Genomic DNA, 25,571 nt, shown 5'->3' with positions numbered 1-25,571 from the left:
GGCAGAAAGAGCAGTGTGAGGGTTCAGACACCCGTATATAAAGAGTAGCTCGCACTGCGGGGGCATGTTCTCCAATAAGACTGACGGACCGCGTCGAGGACGCTCTTTTGACTCCATCAACAAGTATTATGAGGAGAAGCAGCTCAACAATGAGGTTAGTCAAATATTTTTCTTAATATTATTCATAGTTATCTATCTGAAAAGCTTTAAAAGGCAATGCAAATAATACATTATTATTATTATTATTATTATTATTATTATTATTATTAGCACCAAAACAGTTGCATACTTTTTAACATACTCTTCTTCTTTTACTCAAATTGCACTTACTTTACATACTGTACCTATTATAATTGCTCTGCACCTTCATACTCCACTCACAGCCACTTAAAATTATTATTCACATCATAATAATAACAACTGGCTTTAAACAAAAATAATATTTAAAAACATGGTTTTATGTGTGGGGAGATTTGTTCTACTACTACTATCACTACTACTACTACTTCTTCTACACGAACCGGCCACTTCATTAAGTACACATCCCCTGTATCCACACTCATTGTCCATTTTATCAGCTCCACTTACTATATAGGTGCACAGTACTGTAGTCTATCTGTTTCTCTGCATACTTTGTTAGCCCCCTTTTACCCTGTTCTTCAGTGGTCAGGACCCCCACAGGGCTGCCACAGAGCAGGTATTATATGGGTGGTGGATCAGCACTGCAGTGACACTGATGTGATGTGATGGTGGCATATTAGTGTGCATGTTGTGTTAGTTTGTGTTGCGCTGGTACGATTTTATGTGTGGGGAGATTTGTATTATTGTATTATTGTTGAGATTTGTATTATTATTGTATATTCCAGTGGTTGCATACTTGAACTTTTTTTGCAAACTTTTCTACTTTTAATCAAATTGCACTTACTTTACATACTGTGCCTATTACAATTATTCTGCACCTACTGTACTAATACTGCAGCTTCATACTCCACCCACAGCCATTAAAAGTTAAATATAAACAAATACACCATCTCAGCAGAACAGCCTGCAGGCTCTTTTCAAAACAGAAGATTCAGAAAGATCCTTATCTCGGCTCTTTGACAAAAAGTCCCTTGCCTTAGTATTCCAATTAAAATGAAAGCATATGCAATGACTGTGGAGTGGATCATCTATAGACCACGCATTAGAGTCTAAAGCTGCTGTCCGGTGCACGGTGCTGAACTCACTTACTCAAACAAGTTCAAGAAAAGCTTGACTTATAAACACATATTCATTGTTTAAGACTTTCAGTATCCACTCCCCACCCCCCCAGAATAAGTGCTCATATGTTAGTACCCAATAATTTTGTTGTGTTTTACATTTTATGCATTATATATTGTGTTATTTCCTCAATAATAATGAAGATTCACATTCAGCAGTACACTATCTTACTAAAGTGTGATGGTCCGCCACTGACAGCTGCCAGATTTTCTTCATCTGTCCTTTGAGAATAACCATAAATGTTCTGCTCTTTTATTTAAAGTTGAACAAATCGACATTTAACAATGCTGATGAGCACCAAGACAAGATCCTGCCCTCCAAGAGAGAACATGCAGCGATTATCTTTTCCCTGAAGAATGAAGTTGGTAACCTTGTAAAAGCTTTAAAACTTTTTCAGGTAGGTCTGTGCATGACCTTAAAGTCAATGTGAATTGGAAATTATAATCATTGGTTAACATGTATTTCCCCTCCTGCTGATGTGCAGTGTTATAATCAGAACTATGTAAACAGGTCATCAAATAAGAATTTTGTCTTTTAATTCGTATGTTATGATGCACTGTGATTAATATGACCAGAGACATGATACAAGTTGACTTTAATTTTTGTACCCAAATCATGATTTTAGTGAAAGATGTCAAAATGACAAATCTCAGCAGCTTCCAACGCAGTCTTTAACTTTAACCTTTAGATTTAGACAAAGATGTTATGTCAATTTTAATGTTAAAAGATCTCCATAGTTAACTGTGTTCCTGAAAAGGTTTATGTTAATTACAAGAGTGTATGCTGAAATGATTCCCTGTCCATTCTACGTTTACCAACAGGAAAACCAGGTCAACCTTTTGCACATTGAGTCGCGCAAGTCCAGGAGGAGTAACTCGGAGCTGGAAGTGTTGGTGGACTGTGACAGTGAGCGAGAGACCCTGAAGGAAATCATCCAGTTGCTGAAAAAGCAAACTAGCGGTGTCACCATGGACTCACCTGAAAAGCTCTGCTCTGCTGAAGATGGTAAAGTACCCTCCTCCAGAACATTCCTGGCATCTTTTTGCGAGATGAAAGAGCAAAGTGGCAAAAATGTAACATCATAATATTTGAAAGTATCTTTGTGATACACAATATGCATCACAGTATTTTGTTTTTCTGAGGTGAACAAGTTGGAACAGACAAAATATATCAACATCACTATAGTATCACAATTCAAAATGGCTATAAAAAATTCAAAAATCTATAACTGGTCTAAATCTGTGTTTTTCATGATATGCAGCTCTTCAGTGTTCTAGACGTACTCATGCTACCCACCATATACTCTAGAAAGATTACTGAGATAGCATATCATTGTATTGCCCACTCGTACTAAGATGTATTAATGCAGGTGCTGTATGAAGCAGTCAGACTGACACAATGCATATCTCTTTGATATTGTAGATTTTTCTGAAGAACGCTGGTTCCCCAGGAAGATTTCTGATCTTGACAAGTGTGCTAACCGTGTTCTGATGTACGGCTCCGCCCTGGACGCTGATCATCCTGTGAGTGCTCCTGTCCCCTACACATTCCTCTTTTAATCCCTGCTTCCTTTTTTAAAGCACCTGGATCTTACACTTTTCTTGTATTCAGAGGTCCACTTAGCCTTTGTGTGTTTTTATGTGCTAGAAACAGTTTCAGTTTCATTGTCCAACCTCATACCTTAGAATTAAACCAGCTGTTTTTACTGCGCCTTTAAGACTGGTATATATGTAAATAATCTCTGTTCAGATTGGCTGCCCTGTATTGTACCTCATTCATAAAGCAGTACGAGCTAAAACACTCATAATTTCAGCGTGAATGTACAGGGCTAAACTGCTGTAGACGGAATAGGCAGATATTTGCATATGAATTAGCTTTTGCGACGTCACAGAAACAGTCAATTGAATACAAGCTGTTTTTGCAGCATAATTTCCATGATATGTGCCCTTTAAATGAAATATAATGATAGGGTTGCTGTGTTAAGTTTCTCTATATGCGACATGCACTACTGTCGACAAGCTGTAGATGAATCCATAATAACAGAGAAAACTGAATATCCAGAATACCTATTTTTTCAAAAAATAAAAAAATAAAAATCAAGTCTACCACTGTCGACCATCACCATCAAGTCTATCAACTGACGTATCTAATGTTGTATCTAAAGTGTATGAAATGTTGTATAAAACATCCATCTAAAAATATCTTTTGCTGTCTGGTATGAGTTATTATTGCAGCTTATTAGAATGACATATTTTCAATATAATATGTGATTCCAAATTCTGGACAGTATTGTAATAATATCCTCTCTTTGCCTCTTCTTTCCTCCAGGGATTCAAAGACAATGTGTACCGGAAGAGAAGGAAATATTTCGCTGACCTTGCAATGAACTATAAGCAGTATGTTTCCCAAAGTTTCATATATTTCTTGTTTTTCTAAAAGAACCTCACATTACGTGTTACACATGGTAGAAAGTCCACCGTCTCTTTCTCTCTCACATTGATCTCTCTCTCTCAGTGGAGACCCGATTCCGCGTGTGGAGTTCACGGAGGAAGAAGTGAGGACGTGGGGGGTGGTGTTTAGGGAGCTGAATAAGCTGTACCCCTCGCACGCATGCAGGGAGTACCTGCGCAACCTGCCTCTGCTCTCCCAGCACTGCGGATACAGAGAGGACAACATCCCTCAGCTGGAGGACGTGTCGCGCTTCCTCAAGGGTGAGACTGCACCCACTGCTGCACCAGCGCTGACTCTGCATACCATTTTGCCCTTACTCCTCCGTTTTGTGTGTTCACACCTAGGGGTAGGGTGTCCTGATTTTTGTTGAGATAGAGGGGTAGGGGAACGTGTTAGGGCTACCTGGCCCTCCAAATGGAGGTTTTTCAGAGGCACACTCCAAACTGTGGAGTGTTATGAGAAAAAAACAGCAAGATGGGTGAGCAAAGAAACCCACAAATGTAAATATTTTCTCCATTAAAAAGCTGTACATAAGGTGTGCTGTTTTAGCACATTATTCATTTTTATACATAGACACATAAGACATACAGTGGACAAATCGCATATATCAATATCTATAGATGGCAGAAATAAGAGTATATCGGTGTGTGTTGTTGATGTTGGTATATCTGTGTATGTGATTGTGTGTTTTAGAGCGAACAGGTTTTACAATCCGTCCAGTAGCTGGATACTTGTCTCCTCGTGATTTCCTGGCTGGACTGGCCTTCAGAGTGTTCCACTGTACTCAGTATGTTCGCCACAGTTCAGCCCCTCTCTACACACCTGAGCCGTAAGTACTCAAGTGTACATCAACTCTAAACATTAGCGGCTTGTCCTTGGTGTCAACAACAAATACATTGTCACCTGCTGTTTGCCTCAACAGCGTTTAGTTTATACTTTAACAAACAGCTGTCATCGGTCCTATTGTTTGCTTCATTTGGGCCAGTATATTAAATTTGGGCTTTTGACACTGTATACTTCATTCACTCAGTGTTTTTTATGTTTCCTATAGAGGTTTTCTCATTTAAGTCAAGTTATCTTTCAAAAAATATAGTATATTATTGTGGAGCTTTAGAAATATAGGCTTTATGACATATAATTAAGTATATTTTTCCATATAATACATTTGTAATAGTTTTTGCTGAAGCATGACCATCAGCTAATTCCCTATTGCTCTTTTTAGTGTATATATGAATGTGTTTGTGTTCCAGGGACACGTGTCATGAGCTGCTGGGTCATGTGCCACTGCTGGCAGAGCCCAGCTTTGCTCAGTTCTCTCAGGAGTTAGGTCTGGCTTCTCTGGGGGCATCTGATGATGCTGTGCAGAAACTGGCAACTGTAGGTACACTCAGATGAGTGATTAACCCTTTCAATTCCAGGCTTATTACTTAGGAATTAATCATAAGAACACTCTGGACAATATGAAAAACCTAACTGTCACTACGTCAGTTATAAACATTCCTCCCATAGCAGATAGTAGTGTCTAGAGCAGTCCCAGTCTAAAAACTTGGAAAGCTCCCTTCTGTTGAGGTAAAAGGAACATGTGAAAATCTACAACTGCTTTTGGATGGATTTTTGGGGACAAGCCATTTTGAGAAGTGTTTTGCTGGTGAAACCAGAAGGCAGGCAGAAAGCTATAACTGCTGTTAGCAAGCAGTATATCTTATTGCAAAATAATTGTAGCAACTTTCTCTAGATCATTCACATCATTATAATGGAGATAAGGTAGCTTGGCTATCTAGATGCTCAGTTTTACTGTCTGAAAACATTAAAAACAAAGGTTTCTGGTACAGTTTTGTGCTAAATAAGAGGTGAAGGTAGGAGGATAAAGTTATCATAAGAGTTAGACTAATGCTAGCTTGGCAGTATAGCCCATAGATCAGTAGCTAGCAGTCAAGATTGGTTGGCACTGCAGGTATTCCCAGTTGCATAGTTCCCATATTTGCATAGTTCATGGTGGGTATTGCTGTTAATTCTGTCAAACTGATAAGAATGAGGGATGTAATGCCACCCTACAGAATTATACATTACACAGCAAATAACATATTAAACTCTAGCTTTAAGCTGGAATGCTCCTTTCATATTCAGTTACTACCATAAATTGTTCAATAACTGCTAGTTATGAGAGGTAGTTATGAGAATGAGAAGACGTGTATTATAAAATATATAAATATTTTTGCCCCACATACACCGTATGGGTCAAGCACTAACTATTATGTCATTTTAAACAGGGCTTTATGGGTCAGATAAGGTCTACCATGTCATTTTACACCAGTTATGTAGTCTACTCGACAACAAAAATCAGAGCTTTTTGTGTCCTTACATTTAATTATAGGCCTGAGAGAGTGAGTCCTTGAGTAAAGTATAATATTTTCTTGTATGTTTGTTTTCAGTGCTACTTCTTTACAGTGGAATTTGGCCTGTGTAAACAAGAGGGTAAACTCAGAGCATACGGGGCTGGACTTCTCTCCTCTATCAGCGAACTTCAGGTAAAATAACAAATACAGCTTCACATTTAATAGACTGCAGGTGTATAGCAGAAGCAAAACCAAATGAGATTATGACAGCATGCAACACATTGTCACTGTCATATCTGAACTTCATATCTCCCTTTTTTCTGTTTTGTTTATTTATTTATTTATTTATTTTTTGGAAAACACAAACCGTCCTATCCTACATTGTGTGAAAATTTCTTGATGAGTAAACCAATAGAGACAATCCAAATCACTGAGAATATTACTTCCTCTTTTAATAATGTTACCATTTTGGAGATATTAAGTTTTATGACAGTGACAGAATTACACTTTTCTTTGACTCTAAGGCCCAATCCCATTTCTTCTTTTAACCCCTACCACATGTTTTCGAGTGTCACCCTAACGGCTTGGAACGGAGTTACAAAGCGTAGTGGTTAAAATCTTCTACGAAATGGGACAACCCTCAAAAAATACATCGCTTCATTAACAGGCTACTAGCGGTGCTCTCTAGGCGACCCGGCCCGACTTCAGTGATAGCAGAAAAGGGACAAGTTCACCAACGTCGCCGCGGGGCTTTAGTTACATTTAGGGCATCATATGCTTTCAAAGAGGGGGTGTAAGACAATTATTTATTATCGCCCACCGCTTATTCTTTGGTGATACGAAGCTGAAGTCAGCTATTCACCAGGTTCTTGTTCGAATTTCCCCGTTTCACCTTAAATGGTGCAGCAGTTACATTCTGGCGCTTCAGTCGTCAGCACTGCTGGACTATTTAAGGTGGAACGGGAAAGTTAGCTAGCTAGCTACCCAGACATTAGCATACTTTTAGCGATTTTTTATGCTTGTTACGAAGAAAACGACCATAATACATTGAAACGACATTGAACTAAGATACTACAATGGTTATCGTAATTTTTTAATGGAGAAAATTAATGGTTTCTTTGGTCGCTCGCGCAGCCATCTTGCCGGTTTTTCTTTTTTTCACATAACACTCCGTTTAGTGTGCCTCTGAAAAACCTCCGTTTAGAGGGCCATATAGCCCTAACACTTCGCCCTACCCCTCTATCTCTACAAAAATTGGGACACCCTAACCTTAGACGTGAACGCGTAAAGCTAAGGGCTAAGTGGTAAGGGCAAGGAGTGAAATGGGATCGGGCCTAAGAGCCATATTAACATTAAATAACATAAACATAACCAAAAAATACAGTTTAGAGTGGTGCATTTCTGTGAGTGTGAGTGTATTTTCTATTCCAGCATGCGCTCTCTGGAAGTGCCAAAATCCTGCCTTTTGAGCCCAAAGTCACATGCAGGCAGGAGTGTCTGATCACTACCTTTCAGGAGGTCTACTTCATGTCTGAGAGCTTTGAGGAGGCCAAGATGAGAATGAGGTAAACTAATATTTTTGTTATATGTTAGAACTCAAAGTGCTTTTAGAGGATATGAAAACCATCTGTCCTCCAGAATTGAATTTAGTTTTAGTTGTAGTTTCAGACTGAGATGCTGAGAATAAATCTACACTGTTATTCCACTCTTCTCCTGAAGGAGGCTGCAGGTTTTAGTTATGACCATAAAACTCTTCCATTGCATTACCATAGATGCCATATTCACAGGGGAGCTAAACCAACCAATCATGCAGAACTGCTGTACAGAGCACTTTTTTGGTTTTGGCTGCACTGTTTTGCCCTGTGCCCACAGTGCAGTGTGTTTGCACTCTAAATGAACATTAAAAAATCCTGAATAAAATGGATCCAAAGAGCTTTTAAAGGAGATACATACACTACCGTTCAAAGGTTTGGAATCACTACTTTCAATGAATTCACATTTTTCAATGAAATAAATTTTGTTGTAGGTATAAAATAATCTGTAAACATTTTAGATGTGACCCGACTGATGAAGAGAGCTGTAGAGCTGTGCCTGATTCCGTAAAGATCAAGAAGGCTCTATAACATCAATAAGATTTTAATAAAATAAACATCTATGATATATTTGAAAAGTGAAAATGTAATCATGAGGCAGTTAAATTTACTATCACAATATATTATTTATCAATTAATAACTTCTCTTTCCATAAAAAGTAAAAATATTGGATAAAACATCAAAAAAACTATATCTAAACTGTTTAAATTTCTCTGCACACTTTGTTAGCCACCTTGTACTCTGTTCTTTAATGGTCAGGACCCTCACAGGACCACCACAGAGCACATAGTATTTAGGTGGTGCATAATTTTTACCACTTCAGTGACACTGACGTGGTGGTGGCGTGTTAGTGTGTGTTGCGCTGGTACGAGTGGATCAGACACAGCAGTGCTGCTGGGTTTTTAAACACCTCAGTGTCACTGTCGGAATAAGAATAGTCCACCAACCAAAAATATCCAGCCAACAGCGTCCTGTGACCACTGATGAAGGATGGGGGATTACCAATACAAACTGTGCAGCAACAGATGAGCTATCGTCTCTGACTTTACATCTACAAGGTGGACTGACAAGGTAGGAGTGTCTAATAGAGTAGTCAGTGAATGGATACAGTGTTCAAAAACTGCAGCCACACTGCTGTATCTGATCCACTTGTACCAGCGCAACACATCCTAACACACGACCACTACATCAGTGTCACTGCAGTGCTGAGAATGATCCACTACCCAAATAATACCTGCTCAGTGGTGGTCCTGTGAGGGTCTTGACCGTTGAAGAACACGCTAAAAGTGGGCTAACAAAGTATGCTGAGAAACAGACGGACTACAGTCTGTAATTTTAGAACTACAAAATGCACCTATATTGTAAGTGGAGCTGATAAAATGGACAATGAGTGTAGATATATGGAGGGGTACTTAATGAAGTGGCCGGTCAGTGTATCTCTGCTTCAAATGGAAAAAAATCTTTGTTCCAGCACTCATTTTTTTGTTAAAATTAAGCTGAAAGTGACATGAGTGCAAATGTTACAACTGAGGCCATAGACAGGGTTCACTGTAACAGATGGAAAGTTGGAAAAGTCTCTAGAAAAATCTGATAAATTTATGTAAACCACAATTAATTCAATAGACTTCCATGTTGTTTGAAAAAAGGCAAGCTTTCCAACCTAAATAAATAAGTGAATAAATAAATAAAATTAGTGAAAGAGGCACATGTCAAATGTGGAATTTTTTAACCATAAAGTAGAAGAGCAAATATCAGAACAATGAAACTGAAGATACTAAATAAGTGTACTAGTCAGTGTTGCAATGTTGTAATATGCTCTTTAATCCGCACCAGTATGACACCCATGCCCTTCCTTCTACAGGGAGTTTGCTAAGACGATCCGGCGCCCGTTTACCGTGCGCTACAACCCATACACACAGAGCGTATGTGTGCTGAAGGACATGCCCAGCATCAACAGTGTAGTGGAGGAGCTCCGACATGAGCTGGACATTGTGGGAGACGCACTACATCGACTCAACAAACACCTGGGCATCTGACACCATCACACACTGGACTGCAGTCTGACATTCTCAACCTAACTACTAAACGCCATTAAATCTTTTAGCACTGCTGTATGTAAATACCAAAATCATTCACTGCTGTTTAAATACAGTTATCATTACTAATCACTGCCATGATTCGAAAGCATTATTTAGGTACTGAATCAGAAAATCAATGCTGATTAACCCCTTAAATGACCAGGAGGCTAGTCCAAAGTTTTACTATAAATTTCCATAACTTAAGAATAACTCAGACAGATTGCATTGTAGTCCAGGTAGTTACATAATAATAATTATTATGTGCCAAGCCTGGAGTTTTAAGGGGTTAAATACTGCTAGTCCCAGCACTACACAATTTAGTGCTAATAAATACTCTCCAGTAAACTGCACATTTATCTGTGTGGCTAACAGTCATCATCAGTAGAGGCCATTAAAAGGAAATTTCACTGATCTTTTCACAATTACTGCATAATTTAGTGGTTGAGATGCAAACAGAGTGGTTTGATGTGAGAAGCTTAGTTCTAGAGAAATTCACCATTATAAAATCATAAAACAATCTCACCAAGCAGGGTATTCATAACCATTTCATGTAACAACTTCATGTGAGGTAGCTTTTAGAGACATTAAATGCTTCAGATATCTGGTTTCCTATCACGTTCACGGGGAGCAATTCTGACTGGGTACATTCCTCTAGAGCAGAGCATTTCACATCCAGCCATTCTGAATGACTGTTTACATATTATCCATTTAATTATGCAAAAATTTTGATTGTGGAAGCCTAACACCTTTTGGTCATCTCATTTTATCTATCAATCATAGAACTGTGCATTTTTAAAGTAATAATTTATTGTATTTGGATGAAAAGATATGATTATTCTTTTTTCAGGATGCCTCTGTCACTCAAAAGATTTCCTTAAAGAGCCCATTCTCATGTATTTGTGAATATGTATTGCTAAATGCATTCCAGTATGATACAGTGAACCCTGATGTCCTTAATGAAGTGAGAAAAATTATAAAAAAAAAAAGTATTGATATATTATTGGAGAGCAATCATTCAGCTTACATAATTATGTTAAGGACAATATTAAAATGAAATAAAATCACTTGAAAGCCTTTATGGATTAGGTTTGTTTGCATTGCAATGCCTGGCTTCCATCAAACAAGTTGCACTTTAACCAGAGATTTTTTAGCTCTGCTTTCACAAGCTCTCATTAAGCCGTTGCGTCCTGTTCTCGTGCTTTATTTGATGTTTGCACCTTCATAAAGTCATGGTGCTGTTCTGTCACACTCGATGCGCTATCTAGAGTAGTGAGGATACTCTTGATAGTGTATCAAGTAAATAAATAAATAAATAATCCAAAGAATACATGATATACATAATCAAATACATGATGCCCATTAAGACTGTCAGAAACACTGTCCAGAGATTGTTGTATTTTCAAGACAGCAATCCGCAAAATGTACAAACACTAGCATGTTATTGCTATTAAAAATGACATTCGGAACACTGAAAAAGTCAGAGACCACTCTTTCATTCATTCAATGCTCAGTCAAAATAGTCATTAAATCCAAATAACTAATATTTCAGTGTCAGGAAAAAAGCAGAAAACATACATTTAACAGAAAATTACACAGATCCACCCTTTCCATTTATGCCTTCCATTCTTTTCAAGAGACTTGCTGTTAGTTTTTCAAAAAAAATTGAGGGAATGTTTTTCCACACCTCCAAAGTTCAGTCTTAGAACTTGGTTGCAAGTGATCTCAGATACATTCACTGATGTTGACTCTGCAGTGACCAGTTCATTGTTTTGTGAAAGCAGCTTCTTTGTATGATCAGTAAATTTAGACCCATCAGTCAATAAAACATTACATCACATCTCAGATGTCCAGTTATGTTATTTTAGAGCAAATGTTCTATTTGCCTATCTCAGTTATCTGTTCTTGACAGCTACACGTCCTTTCAGACTCATAGTGCTGAGTTGTCTGCTCACAATGGAAGGACTGTCTATCTATGGAATCTGTCTATCTATCTTTATCTAATGTAATCTAAACAATTTTAGATGCACATGAGAAATAAATGTGAAGGGGAACATAATGTCTGCGATTTCTTTGGGAACATCTTTATTTGGGAGGACACAGCTGCAACTTGCTGCAGATGGCAGAGATAAAGTGGTACTAGGGTGCGCAAAAGTAAAGAGTGCACAAATTTGATATTACACTTAATTGGCTTTTGTGTAACTTTCTAATGTGTATATATATATATATATATATATATATATATATATATATATATATATGTATTTCTTGCTTTTCTGATGCTGAAAATTCAATAACTTTTCAACGAAAAATTGAAGAAATAAAAGAGTGATCGGGATATTACTTTTTTTATATTGGTACAAAGCCACATCAAACTAATTAATGTTGATGTTAATACTGATGTTCTAAGTGACAATAAGTTAGCATATCTAATCTGGGCAAACTGTAATGAACAATTTCTATTTATTTGCTGAATTTAACATAAAAAAAATTAAATCTTAGTTCTTATAGCTCAATAAGACCTTGTAAGCACTAACCGTTCGGTGCAATTTGGGCCAGTGAAGTTTAACAAGGCCTAATGCAGTTTGGGCCTCATTTACAGAGAGAGCATAAAAAGTGAAAGGAAGTCAGGATTTATCAACAGGCCTTCATATGCGACAAACTATGCGAAGTGGCCTTTAAACATTAAATATGTTAAAAGTTCATATTTACTGATCTTTTGACATTTGTATTGCATGCAAAAGATTTTAACAAAGAATTCAAAAATAGATTACAAATTTTACAATTTTTGACATGTCTTATTAAGGGCCAATTAACCCCTAAGGGGGCTTCTTGGCATACAGGAGACAAGTAAAGGGCTCATATCATGCACCTGAGTAGTGGGAGGGAATGGAGGGACTACTACCTATTGACTAAGTTTTCTGTCTCGAGGACTTTGGTCAGTTTGGTCTGGGCGATTCAATTTTTGCATATAATAATAATAATTATTATTATTATTGCAGAGAAAATTCAATAATAATAATAATTACAGTTGGGTTCAATGCATTGCATGCTTGAACCCTAATAAGAAGAAGTCTAACCATTACAGTGGGGTCCCACGTACTGCTCCACAACGTTTGCACAGGCTACATTTTATGTTTTATTTTTTCAAAATATTTTAAGTTTAGCAAATAAATGGTAATTGCGCATTAAAATGTGCAGAAGTGTGTTTCTGTTGAGGATGTTTTAAAACATGTAATTTGACTGGGGGCACCCAAACGCTTGCATACGACTAAGTACTGGCTATCACTACTGTGTAGCAAATGTCCCTCTCAGGTTGTAGTGTATTTATTTGACCAGCAGAGGGCAGTATGGTACAACAAAAGGAAAAACAAAGGCGAGGATAGGAACCATTTGAGATGCTGCTTTACCAGAATGTGCAGTGCTTTACTCATGACTCAGCACCTGTTTTCAACGAATATGAATGGTGCATTTATTTGTGAGTCATATTTCAAAAAGGAGAAGAGCTGCATGGTGATTTGAATCTCTATGTAGCCGTCTAGTAGGAATTCTGACGCAGTGAAGGTGATGCTAAAGCCTAGTCACTGTGAATGTGAGAGAATGCATTTGCAGAGCAGAATGACATTTCATGTGCATTTAGATTGAATGACATTTCAAAAACACACACACACGCCTTTGCATTCACTATTTATGTGGCCTGTCTGCTTTTATGAGTTCCCGGCAGCGGATGGATGAGCCGAGTGCAGGTGGAGGGGTGAGTGGAGAGTCAATAAGGGTGATTCATTTGACAGTGGTGCTTTGGCTGTGCATGTGTGCTCATGTGTGCATTACATGGAAATCACGGGACCCATAAAAGCCCTTAAAGGAGGCTCATAAAGTGTCCCTCTCCAGGTCAGGCCTGATGTATGGGGTAATGTCACATTGATCCTCCACTAACAGGTGTGTGGTTGAAGGTGACCTTCCAGTTCCAACACAGATGACTTTGCCATATAGCTCAAACGAACAGAGCGCTTAGTCAATGCTCCATAAAGAAAACACTGTAAAATATGTTCAGCCTGCTCACATTTTCACTGTATTTATTTTTTTCCATACATAGTGCATGGGTTCACAGTCATCTGCAAAAGTTTGGACACTTCTCATAAATAATAATAATTTGTTGACTTTCTAAGTGAAAACAAGTTAAGACATTCTCTACAGAGAACAAAATTAAAGCCACAATGTCTCCTTTCATCTGTAGAGACTCTTTGGACCTTCCCAGACAGAAATGGCTCATTCCAGCTCCTGCTCCACTCTGGCTCCTTCCTTGCTCCACCCCTTCATTACTGCACACACCTGTGACTAACTCCTAGGTCTGATTACCACCCCTTCATATACTCCTTCATTTGGCCTTGTGCCTTTGGAAGTCTGTGTTGTTGCTTCCTGAACGCAGAGCTGTTTTTCTTGTTTGAAATTCTTCTGTTTGGTCCTTGATTTGTTTGCCTGACAACACATGGAAAAATGTTTATTTAAACAGAAATGGTGGTGCGCTTAGCACTCAGTGTTGGGCAAACATTGCAACTATGGCAGCTAAGACGGCCATTCTTGGTATCCTTCTACACTCTCAGAAAAAAAAAGGTATGAACTGTCACTGGGGCAGGACCCCTCTTGTTACTTAGGTGGTACTCTCAAGGGTACATCTCTGTACCTTTAGTCAGGGAGCATATTTGTACTATAATCCATTGAAATGATATTTTTTAAGTTGTATTGACTCCACACACCCCGTCTCGTCTCCAGACTTTTATTGTTCTGATTTAAAACATTAGGTTGTGAAAAGGTACAAATACATACTTTTCACCTGGAAAAACTTATTTAAGGAACACGATTGGACATTAAAACCACTGTTGTACCTTTGATGGTACATTTACATTGTTTGTACCTTGATGCATGAAAAATGTACCTGCACAGAACCTTTATTTCTAACAGCGTAGCTGATACTTACTTTACAATAAAATACCTACGACAAACACGTCTTTTAATTATTTAATTATTTATTGTTGCATACACCAAGCTGCAGTGGCCGCATTTGTAGAGGACTTTGTTAGAATTCATTGTGTGTACTCCCTTTTTAATATGGCCAGGTTTATATACATGTCTCTGCTGACCCATCAAACAAAAGAAAACCTACCTCAAAGCCCAGTGCACACTGTTTCGCACCGTTTTGATGAAAGATGTCGCTTAAAAATATCACTTTTGTGATATGGTTTTTCAATGGTTCTTTAGTAAAGAAAATGGTTCTATATAGAACCATACACACTCAAAGAACCCTTTGTACACAATCGGCAGACTCCAATATGTTACATTCAGCAAGTAAACCATTATTGTGCATTTAAATGTGCAGAAGTCTGTTCTTCAAAAAATCAACAAAACATGCCATTTGACTCTCATTTTGAATCTCATTTTGAATTAAACAGGCTGCTTTTATTAACATGCATTTAAGACAGCTCTGTTCTGATTGGCTGCCCTGCACTTCATTCAAAAAACAGTCCAGGCTGAATCACTCCTTATAACCTCAGTGTAAATTAACGTTAACAATGTTAAATGTTAACAATGTTACATGTTAACAATGTTTACATACTAGACCAAACTCTTTTATCTATAAAAGAGAGAAAATTCAGTTTTCCATGATATAGGCCCTCTAAAAAGACAGATCGTAGCTTTGCACTTCATTAGATGCAGTTCTACTAGGTAACTAAGTAAATTTTGTGTTATTAGCCAGATTTTTTCTAAAACATGCAAGTTCCTTTAACATAATATTAAAGTAGATGTTAAATATTAATGTTGAAATCTGCTGTAATTAACTACAACTTCAGATGTTAATTTAGTTTTACTTAATTTTACCTGGTAATGTCTTTTACAGTGAATGGTGCTCCTGAGACAGAGGAACCAAATACACACAGGAAGTAGACTCATCTTAATCTCTAAACTACACGGCTTCACCATTGCCCTACAGGCTGCAGTGCCCTGAGGAACAAGAGGAACAAGAGCCCCACAGGAAGCAGAGTCATCACCAGTGGGATTTAAACCCTAACTGCAACGGAGCACCTACCAAGCAGTGATGTTAGCATAGCAGTGGCTTTAGCATTTGCAGTACTGAATGTGCTTTCTTACAGCCCAGGTTTTCATTAAGATCTGACCTGTGTTAATGTATTGTTACCAATACCAACGTCCATTTTAAGGAGCTAAAAATTCTAATAACTGATAATATCAGCTGATATAATCTTAAACTGCCAAAACATACATAAACTTGAGTTGTTTTAATTAAATGGTGAAATACTGACTGATATCATAGTGAGTTTTACAGTTATTTCAGTTCTGAAATGTCTTAAATAAATACTACATAAAGAAATATTTAATAAATAATACATACTACTTAAATAAACAGTAGGAATGTTCAAATTGGTACACAATATTGTATTGTAGGGCTCCACCCTATTATAGGGTGGAGTTTTCTAGAATAATTTGTCATAATGGTTTGTATGAATTAGTTCTTATTTTTCATATTTTTCAAAAGCCCCCTTCGCTGAATTTGTGTGTGTGTGTGTGTGTGTGTTATTACATGTGATCTTCAGGCTAAAGCTTAGGTTTTAATACAATTTACATGTACATGGGGCCCTAGTATTATGTCAGCTAAAGCACTGTTCTAGGGGAGGTTATGTGATGTAAATTATAAATAATCATAATAAAGTATGTGTAATTATCCCCAAAATGCCTTTATAATAATAGAAACTGAAGGCTTGAAATGTCAAAGTTCAGAGGTTCACACCAAACATGACATTAAATAGCAATAACATCACTAAGCACAGCTGTGTCAATCAGCAGTATTTGTTATTGCATTATTTGTATGTTTGTTAAGGTAATTATTTCTCCCAGACTATGCGACTGCAGATTCATACTGGATTAAAACTATGGATCTGATGAGTAATCAATGTCTCTGAATCTGTAAAGCGGATTTAGCTGGAATAGGGCTTAGGAGTAGCTCTGTCTAGCTTTTCTGTACATGCTACTGTTGAGGGGAGTGCTGCCCTGAAGCTAGTGTTAAGTGGATAGCACTTACATGCCCCATGGGAGAACACACTGATCTAGCTAAAAAAGCGACCCAGAGGTCATATTTATCTGTGCCTTCTGAGGTTGTTTTATAAATTATGTTTTATTTTGTGCTAATATGTTAAATTCAGCAAACCAACATAAATTGTTCACTGATATTTACATTTACATTGCCATATATAAGCTTGTCCTCTGTAGAGTATGCGTTAAATTGTTTTCACAAAACATAATTTTACATTTAATAGGATGACAGAGATAAATAACACTCTTAAAATAAAGGTGCCAAAAATGATTCTTTGGAGCAATGCCAGCTAGCTTGGTTTCTTACAGAACCTACTAACTGAGTGGTTTCACTGTTTTTAAAGACCATCAGTTGAAATGTTTGTTAGGGAACCAAACACTGTTCTTCAAAGAACACTTTTTGGCATCTTTATTTCTAGGAGTGAGTCCAGTGGCTTCTTTGCACCAAGTATTTATCCAACTTGTAAACGTACAACTGTTTAACCAACTATGCAGGGTCAGTTGGCTGCGTGTAGCTATTTGAGCCTGCTTCCTGAAAATGACCAGCCTCTCCCAGCAGCGGAAACACTGCAAGCCCTCAGGGAGGCTGCAGGCCATGCAGGAGAAACGGCTCGATTTACTGCCCCATCACTTCTGCCCTAATGAGGAAAAGCTTGAAAGGCTGGAAACGATCAGGGAGATGGATTGTGCAACTGATTATCACACCATTAGTGAATATGCACAAGTAACAGTATGATATGATATGATAAAATTAAATGTAATAATATGTCCCAATCTCCTGCCACAAGTATTGGCTTGGTGAATGCTTTGACTGAAGTTGGTGTTTGATGTATAATGGACACATCCTAGCATATTGTCACTGTCTTAAAATTTGTACCTCCGAAAAAGGAACTTAATAGGAGACGGATAAAAAAAAACATTTTAACTTTGATGTTAATGTTAGTAATTTTAAGGCATTTTTAGGTACATTTATCATAACCTGCATAATGCAGATAAAAGGCAGATGACAGTTTGAAATAGTTATAAAACAAGTAATTACAATCTTTTGAAAAGTCAGCGACTATATGTGCTATATAGAAATATTGAACTATTCCTAAGGGCTTTGACCAGGGGTGGATTCAGGGGGTCACCTGAAATTTGACTGGCCACCTCAAATCCGGTTGTTTTTCAGTTTGGATTTACGGGATGAATGCAGCTGATAGCTCATTTGTACCCCGAACATCTGAAATTTGACTAGTAAGACTAAACACAGCTCAACAGTGATGCCATTTTCAAGTTCAACCGGTATAAACTTGTTAGGAAAATAAAACAAGGTATGATCATTTTAACATGTAGTTGTTCTTTAAGGTTTATTGTCCATATGGATTTATGAAATCTAGCACTTGCTCACTTAAAAGCTGGTGAACTGTAGACTGGATAACTGCCTAGAAGGTAGCAGTAGCAGCTAACAGCTATCTAACATTAGCCTGACTGCAAATAAAACAACCAACAGCTGCTTTTTTTCCTTTTTGGTTGCTGTTGTCATGGAATATTAGGATTTTTTTTGTAAAGCTAGCTAATTTATTTCAAGACTGAAGACTTCTTTTTTGCAGATTTGCCTATTCATTAGAGATAGCCAAAGCAATGAACAGTACAAATCACTATGACAACAATTTACCAAATGTTTACCATTGATGTTGGCCATTAATACATCTAAAGAATCTTTTCTAAGTAAGTTGTGGTAAAGTGGACTGTGCCCCCTCTGGTTAATGTATTTGTACAGTGGGAGGATGGGTTAGGGCAGAGAATATCAGCTATAGGCTCTAAAAATATGAATACAAAAGAGACTTTTTTTGATTACAGGTGAGACATGTCTGCAGTTACAGACCCCTGAAAACACATACGTGTTGGGGGTGGGGCTATGAAGTAGGATATACACTAATAGACAAATGAGAGAAAAAGAATAAGAGACAGAGTAGTTCTGAGAGAGCAATGACAGTAAGAAGGTCTTAGTACTTGGGGAGTTGGAATAATGAACAAGATAATGTGACTGTGTGTCTGTGCATGTGTGTGTGTGTGTTCTACTCTCTGTCTGTCTCTGTAGGATTGATGTATTTCACAGCCAGCGTCCCACTACTAGAACTCATTATTGATCTGTCCTTGTTCTTCCCTTCCATTCCTTTACCCCCTCCATTCTACTGAGTGGCAGTTATGGATTCTCTGCATAACCCATATACTCAAGTTACCTTATCATACATTATACATTAATATGAGTCAGTTGACCGTGTTTACCCTTGACCGGATGATGCTGGGCTCATGTTCAGATGTTCAGTTCAAACTTACATACAGTTGTTTTAGAACATGGATGATCAATAATCTCCTAAAGCATATCTTCTTTCTTTATGAATCTCCAAAACCTGGAAACAATTAAACACTAAAGGATAAAGAAAAAAAAACTCACACCAATGTCTTTAAAGTCTAGAGAGGTGATTAATAGCAATGGATATATTGTCTATACCAAGACTCATCAATTCTGATTCAGGAGGGCCTAATTACCAGGTTTAATTTGTTTGTAGGTCCCCTGCTGGTTGTAACTGGGATGGACTTCAATCCTCCAGGACCAGAATTGATGACCCTTGCTATACACCTTCTAGCTTGCATCATCTCTATAGGAAAACCTTGCCTGATGTCAAGTGTTGGCTACTCTGAAAATAAAAGTTCTCTAACTTTACTTGATTCAAATGTGTACATTGGTTCCACAATGTAGTAGGGTATAAAGCTCCCCAGCACTGGGCTGTGGAGGACTGGAACTGTGTTCTCTGGATTGATGGAACTCCTTTCAGGACTTTTGGGATGAGTTGGAGTGATGCGCCAACATCAGGATCTGACCTCACTAATGCTCTTGCAGCTGAATGCAATCAAATCCTTACAGCAATGCTCCAACATAGTCTTCCAGGATAGTAGAGACTATTATCATAGAAAAGTAGGACAAACTCTCTATTAATACCATTAGCTTCAGAAGAGATGTTGGACAAGCAGGTGTCCTCAAACTTTTGGACATATAGTATATTTCCTAAAAAAACAATGTTAGACAACTCTTTTCTCCATGTCTTTATTGAGAGCTGCATCCCCTCAACTGAGTTACATTTTTTGGCTTGAGGCTGCAACATGCAGTTCTGCAGTGACGCAGGAATAGTTTTTTTCCCAAGTGGAAGCTCATAATTCCAGCAATTCTGAGAGGACTTGAATGCGGCACTAGAAAAAACATTTGTAGGATTAGAAATAAATCATAGGGGAAGATTATTGTGAATACAGAAGTGGGCTTAATTGGACCATTAAAATGATTTGCGTGCGCTTTTATAGCTGGAGACAATGAAAAACCATTTGCACGAACCATTTGCAATATGCAGTGCTCACCAAATGAGCTAAATGAACATGTCATACTTAAAATACACTCATACAGTACCTAGTAATCTGAAAGCAAAGGTTTAGAATGGATTTCTAGCTTGGACATATGGTAGGATGAACATTTAAGTGGAAATTGTTCAAGCTTTAAAAAAGGGTTTTTCACATTTGAACATCTCATTTGCAAAGATGGTTCTGTTAAGAACCATCCACTGACAGCTTCTTTAGCCAAAAGAGGTTCTTCCATTGCAGCACTCCAAAGAACCTTTTTTGGCACCTTTCTTTTAAGAGTACAAAGAACGCCTTACAAAGAATTGCCCCAATATTGTCTCCTTTCAAGACATAAAATGAAGAAAAGGCTGCTTTGCGTCTTCCATTCTGCATCTTTCTCCTTCATGTCTCCTTTATCTCTCCTTAACCTCTACTTCCCTTTCACTCCCCTTCCTCCTCTCACCCCCCCATCCTTGTCCCACAGCTCCTCCGTCTCCATTGCCAGTGCACCAACCCACTTAAGCGATTGTGAAGGCTTAATTGCCGTGCATTAAAATTTCAGGGCCGGCTCTTCCATCCTGGGTCGCTGCTATGACAGCAGGGAAAGATGAAGTGACTGTAAGCGAGCCACAAGGCCCTGAGTGGGCCCAGCGCTCATGCTCAGTGACCTTTAGAATAACCTTCATCAGTATGAGTACAGGGCTCTACTTATCCTTTAACTTCTCCTGTGGGCCAGGGTGAGAGGAGCCAAGAACTGGCCATGTCGTGTACCTCTGAAGAAGTTTAGATCTCTATTTCTGTCTCCTTCTGTGACTGTAAAGCCCAGTCCACACTTATCTGATGAGATGCAGTTTCATCAGTCAAACTCTCTAGTTTTAGAGCAGTTTCTCCCAGCGACTAGAATTTGGAAAAAGCTAAACAGGTTCAGTTTGACTTAAAACAGGGTGGTCACTCACACCTGATTGCCATCCCATTGACTGAAACAACCTGACTCTTATTTCACCTTCAAATTATCTACTAATCCTAAAGGTTCATATAGTTTTGCCACTCACAGATTTGTAATATTGGATCATTTTCCTCAATAAATAAATGACCAAGTGTAATATTTTTGTCTTGTTTGTTTAATTTGGTTCTCTTTATCTACTAATAGTACTTGTGTGAAAAAAAGTTTTAGGTCAAATTTATGCAGAAATATAGAAGCTTCTAAAGGGTTCACAAACTTTCAAGCTCCACTGTACTTATTAGAGACCCAGACAGCTGATAACATCATTGCACAGCGAAGAGAGGTCACTTGGCCGCTATACAGGTACTCCCTCTTTGTGAATTGTTTAACAAAATAAAAGTCCATGGACATATTGTAGATGTATTATCAAAAAGGCAGATATAAAGCAAACGCCAAGATGTTCTACACTTTCCTGCAACAACAAATTTTATTCCATTGCTTTAAAAGTTATAAGAGTAAGCTATGTGATAATTCACATTTATATCTATGAGAGTAGGATTTAGTGACATGCTGTGCAATGCTCCATTCTACACTCTTAATAAGATGGTTCTTAAGGGTTCTTTAGTTCTTTACACTTTTTATAAAAGATTCTATAAAACAGCAAAAAGGGTTCCACTATTGTTACAAGCCAAAGAACCCTTTTTTGGTACTATATAGAACCCTTTTTGCTAAAAGTGTAGAGATGGCATTGTTTAGATCTACTGTGTACAATATTCTAAAACTCTGTTGTCTTCCTTTGCTGTGTGTGTGTGAATTGGGCTAAACTCTGTCTTTGGTCTCATCTGCAGAGCAAGACACCATCACGGTCCAGGGGCTTTCCCAACCAACTGTATTCAGCTGAGACCCCTCTCACCTGTCCCACTTACCGTTGGTTCAGCAGCTTTGAATTTGCTGCATAAACTATAACAATATAAATTAACCCAGATTCATGTAAACAAAGTCACTCAGAATGGTTTGATGTGAAATGCTCTATCCTAGAAAAACATACAGAGACAGAATTGTTCATTACAGTAGTGATGGGAACCAGAAGTCCAAAGTGTTTAATAGCTACCTCACAGAAAGTTATTGTATGAAATCATTATAAAAATGCTGCCTGTTGCCTGAAACATTGCTTTATATGTTTTTTTAAAATCCATTGATGACTGAAAACCACTAAATTATGCACAATTTTTGAAAAACAAATGTAATTCCCAATTAAATGGTATTGAATCTCTTACCTGGGGTGCTACCAACAATAAGTAGAACAGATAATGATTCACTATGTTCACGAATTGAATCAGAAGGAACAGATAAAGAACAAGGCCTTACATGATTATATATATATATATGATCACCTATTATTACAAAAAACTGCAGGCACCTCTCTCCCTCTATGATTGCTGCTATCAGACATGTGTAGAGAAAACTGGAGAAAGAAGTAGAATGTATGGCCGTGGAGCTGCTAATGCTGCAGATTAAAAACGCAGTGCTGCACTGCTGAGGCACAGGAGAGCCCATGTTCTAGATTTAGGGCTGTGGGTGTTTGTTTCTTTACCTGGACTGAAGCCATCCTGGAGAGACTTGTAAGTCTATTTTGTGTGTGGTGTGTATATGTGTATTGGGAGGGGGGGGGTGCTTTGCTCTGTTACCATGGCAACAGAACAAATCAGGTGAGTTCAGAAGGCAATGCAAAGCTGACATAATAGTACATCATCCATAGAGGGTAAAAGGGTTCTACTACCTTGCTAATATGTGAATTAGTTTTACAAATGTAGTTTTTGTGACATACTTACAAATAAGGCACACACACACACAAACACACATACACACAAATGCATGCATGGAAGCCTCAGCTACCAGCTACTGCATTAAAGCAGTTCAGTTTTTTGCTCATCACAGGAGACTAGATAATATAGTCATGTCATTCTGGCTGGTTCATGTTAGCTATGACTAATTGCCTTTTTTTCCTATTGGTTCCTACATGGTTTCAAGCGTACTCAATAATGTTTATTTACTTTGAATTAATGGAGGAATGAACAGAGTCTATTTGTTTTCCCACCAACACCCACACAATAATATGGTTTCAGTGGTTCTAGTTTAGACCTTCAGTTTGAGCCAAACAGTCAAAAACAAGGGAAAAACACCTCTACAGTAATGCTAATTTCTTTACCCGATTTTTCTCCCCAATTTAGTCGTCTTCAATTCCACCCGCTAGTTAGGACTCCCCCAATCACACGATGCTATCAACGCTAGGAGTGTGAAGGCTAACACAGGCTTCCTCCGAGACCTGTGAAGCCAACCACCGCTTCTTTTCGAACTGCCGCTGACGCAACGTCACCGGACAGCCGAACGCGCTCGGAGGAAAGTGCCAACCGTCAGATCTGTTACGTCAGCTAACAAACGCCTGCGCTGAGTGATGGGGGGAGAAGGAGGGGCCATCCTACCCACCCAGAGAGAGCGAGGCCAATTGTGCTCTCTTGGACTCCCGGGTACAGATGGCTGTAGCATTACCAGGGATCGAACTCGTGATCTCCTGATGATAGGGCCAACGCTTAGACGGTTGCGCCACTCGGGAGCCCAGTAATGCTAATTTCTGCTGGCGCCCCTATGGGATTCTAGTAGTATGTTAGCTAGAATCAATTCACATGAACATTTTTGGCCATTCTAGTATGTACTTTAATAGTGACTCAGTAGACAGCCCTGGCACAAGACTGCAGTTTACTATTTCTAACACCTGACTGAAACACATTGATCAGGATATCACTATTAATTTTTTCTCAAAAAACTGGTCCTACTCATTGTAAATCAAATTGTGATTGGTTGATTCCATTCTTAGTTTCTAATTATGTTAGTAGTTAATCTGACAGGTTAGGCCTTAATTTAAGCCCCTGAAGCACCAACTGGTGACCTCACTTGGTTTTATCTACATAGATACCACAGAGAAAATAAATCTGATTGGACAATATTCCATTGGATGTTTCAAGCTTGTAACCTTTTTGTTTCCAGCAAAAGCCTGACACTGAAATAAGAGTATTAGTGCAATACTTGCAAACTTTAAAAACAACAACCATGATGATTATATCATAAAAAAAATACACAAAGTGTTTACAAACAATGTAAAGGGAAAAAACATAATAAAGTCTTCTCAGAGGAGGTGAAATATGATGTTTCACCTGCCTCTCCTATCACTCCCACTTATCAAGTGAAACACTCAGCTAACTCAGAGACCCTCCCTGATATTGTGTTTCACAAGGAGCTATGTCACAATACAGAAGAAAAATGCATTATGATTTTGATTCACTATAAACATCAGGGCTTAATTATATTAAAGAACATGGTGCAGTAATATAACTGTAGCACTTAACAGGTCCAGTCTCTGTTGGTGAGGAAGAAATGGGGAGTGCTTTGCAGAGTGAAACAGCTGGCATATAAGCTGCATGTGTGAGTGAGAGAGACAGAGAGAGAGACAGAGAGAGATAGAGAGAGAGAGATTCAGAACGCTACAACCATGCAGCACAGAGGCATGGGAGAAACAGGCCGCCCTTGAGAGCAGATCACACGCTTGCGTTGCTATGGTAACTGTATTAGGTATCTGGGTTGCCATAGCGTCTGAACAGATCAAAGCTCAGCAATAGAACAAGGAATAAAGAACGCATGCACACATGCACATCTAACAGCAAGGTGAATAAGAGAACTTGTGATATATAAAACAAACAGTGAACTTTTACTCCTCTACAGATAATGCAGTCCATATTTTAAAGGTGAAAATAACAAATAAATGAATAAATAAATCAATAAATAAATAGAGGGAAAAAAAGAAATAAGCAGCACCCTGTGGAGAGCAACATTACAAATAACCAACGAAATAAACAAGAATAAACAAGAAAAATTTAAAAACAACTACACACCATGGAATGACTGAAATGTTTTATTCTTGTTTCTTCATATTGTTTCATAGTGTCTCTTTATTGAAATCATAAAATGTAACAAAAAATATTAAAAACGTCTGCAGTAAAGAGCCTATTTGAAAAGTAGCCTTTATTAGCTCTGCTGCAGGTTTCTTCTATTGCTCCATCTCCATAAGATACTTTTTAAAGCCCCAGTCAGGAACTGCCTAAACAGCAGTGCACTTCCAGATGAACACTGACTGTACAAACAGAGACATGCTTGTTCATGACATCCAAAAAGTGTTAAAATAGTTCCGCCAATTGTGGCAATTTCTGACTGAGGCTTTGAAGCATTATTAAGGCAAATGCTTCAGAATCACTTCAATTCAAAAATCAGTGTAAGAAAAGTGAAGTGTCATGCTGATTTACACTGTACAAGGCATCTTTTCAATTCACCACATTCATTATAAAGTGTTGAGCTGAGGTATGTCAATAACTTATCATATAT

The 25,571-nt window shown here is 38.0% G+C and overlaps 1 protein-coding gene across 1 annotated transcript; it reads left to right on the top strand.

Annotated features, from left to right (window-relative positions):
* tph1b (tryptophan hydroxylase 1b) lies at positions 1-10,874 on the top strand. Its single transcript, XM_036583902.1, has 11 exons — positions 1-154; positions 1,523-1,657; positions 2,082-2,265; positions 2,683-2,783; positions 3,589-3,656; positions 3,775-3,971; positions 4,405-4,540; positions 4,962-5,088; positions 6,144-6,239; positions 7,479-7,612; positions 9,502-10,874. The coding sequence occupies exons 1-11, from the start codon at positions 65-67 to the stop codon at positions 9,674-9,676; spliced, it is 1,443 nt and encodes a 480-aa protein (XP_036439795.1). The 5' UTR covers positions 1-64; the 3' UTR covers positions 9,677-10,874.
* Positions 10,875-25,571: the final 14,697 nt, after the last annotated feature.

Source organism: Colossoma macropomum, unplaced genomic scaffold (assembly GCF_904425465.1).
Source record: "Colossoma macropomum unplaced genomic scaffold, Colossoma_macropomum, whole genome shotgun sequence".
NCBI lineage: Eukaryota > Metazoa > Chordata > Actinopteri > Characiformes > Serrasalmidae > Colossoma > Colossoma macropomum.
Note: the sequence above shows the minus strand (reverse complement) of the source record. Positions and strands in the feature narration are given on the sequence as shown.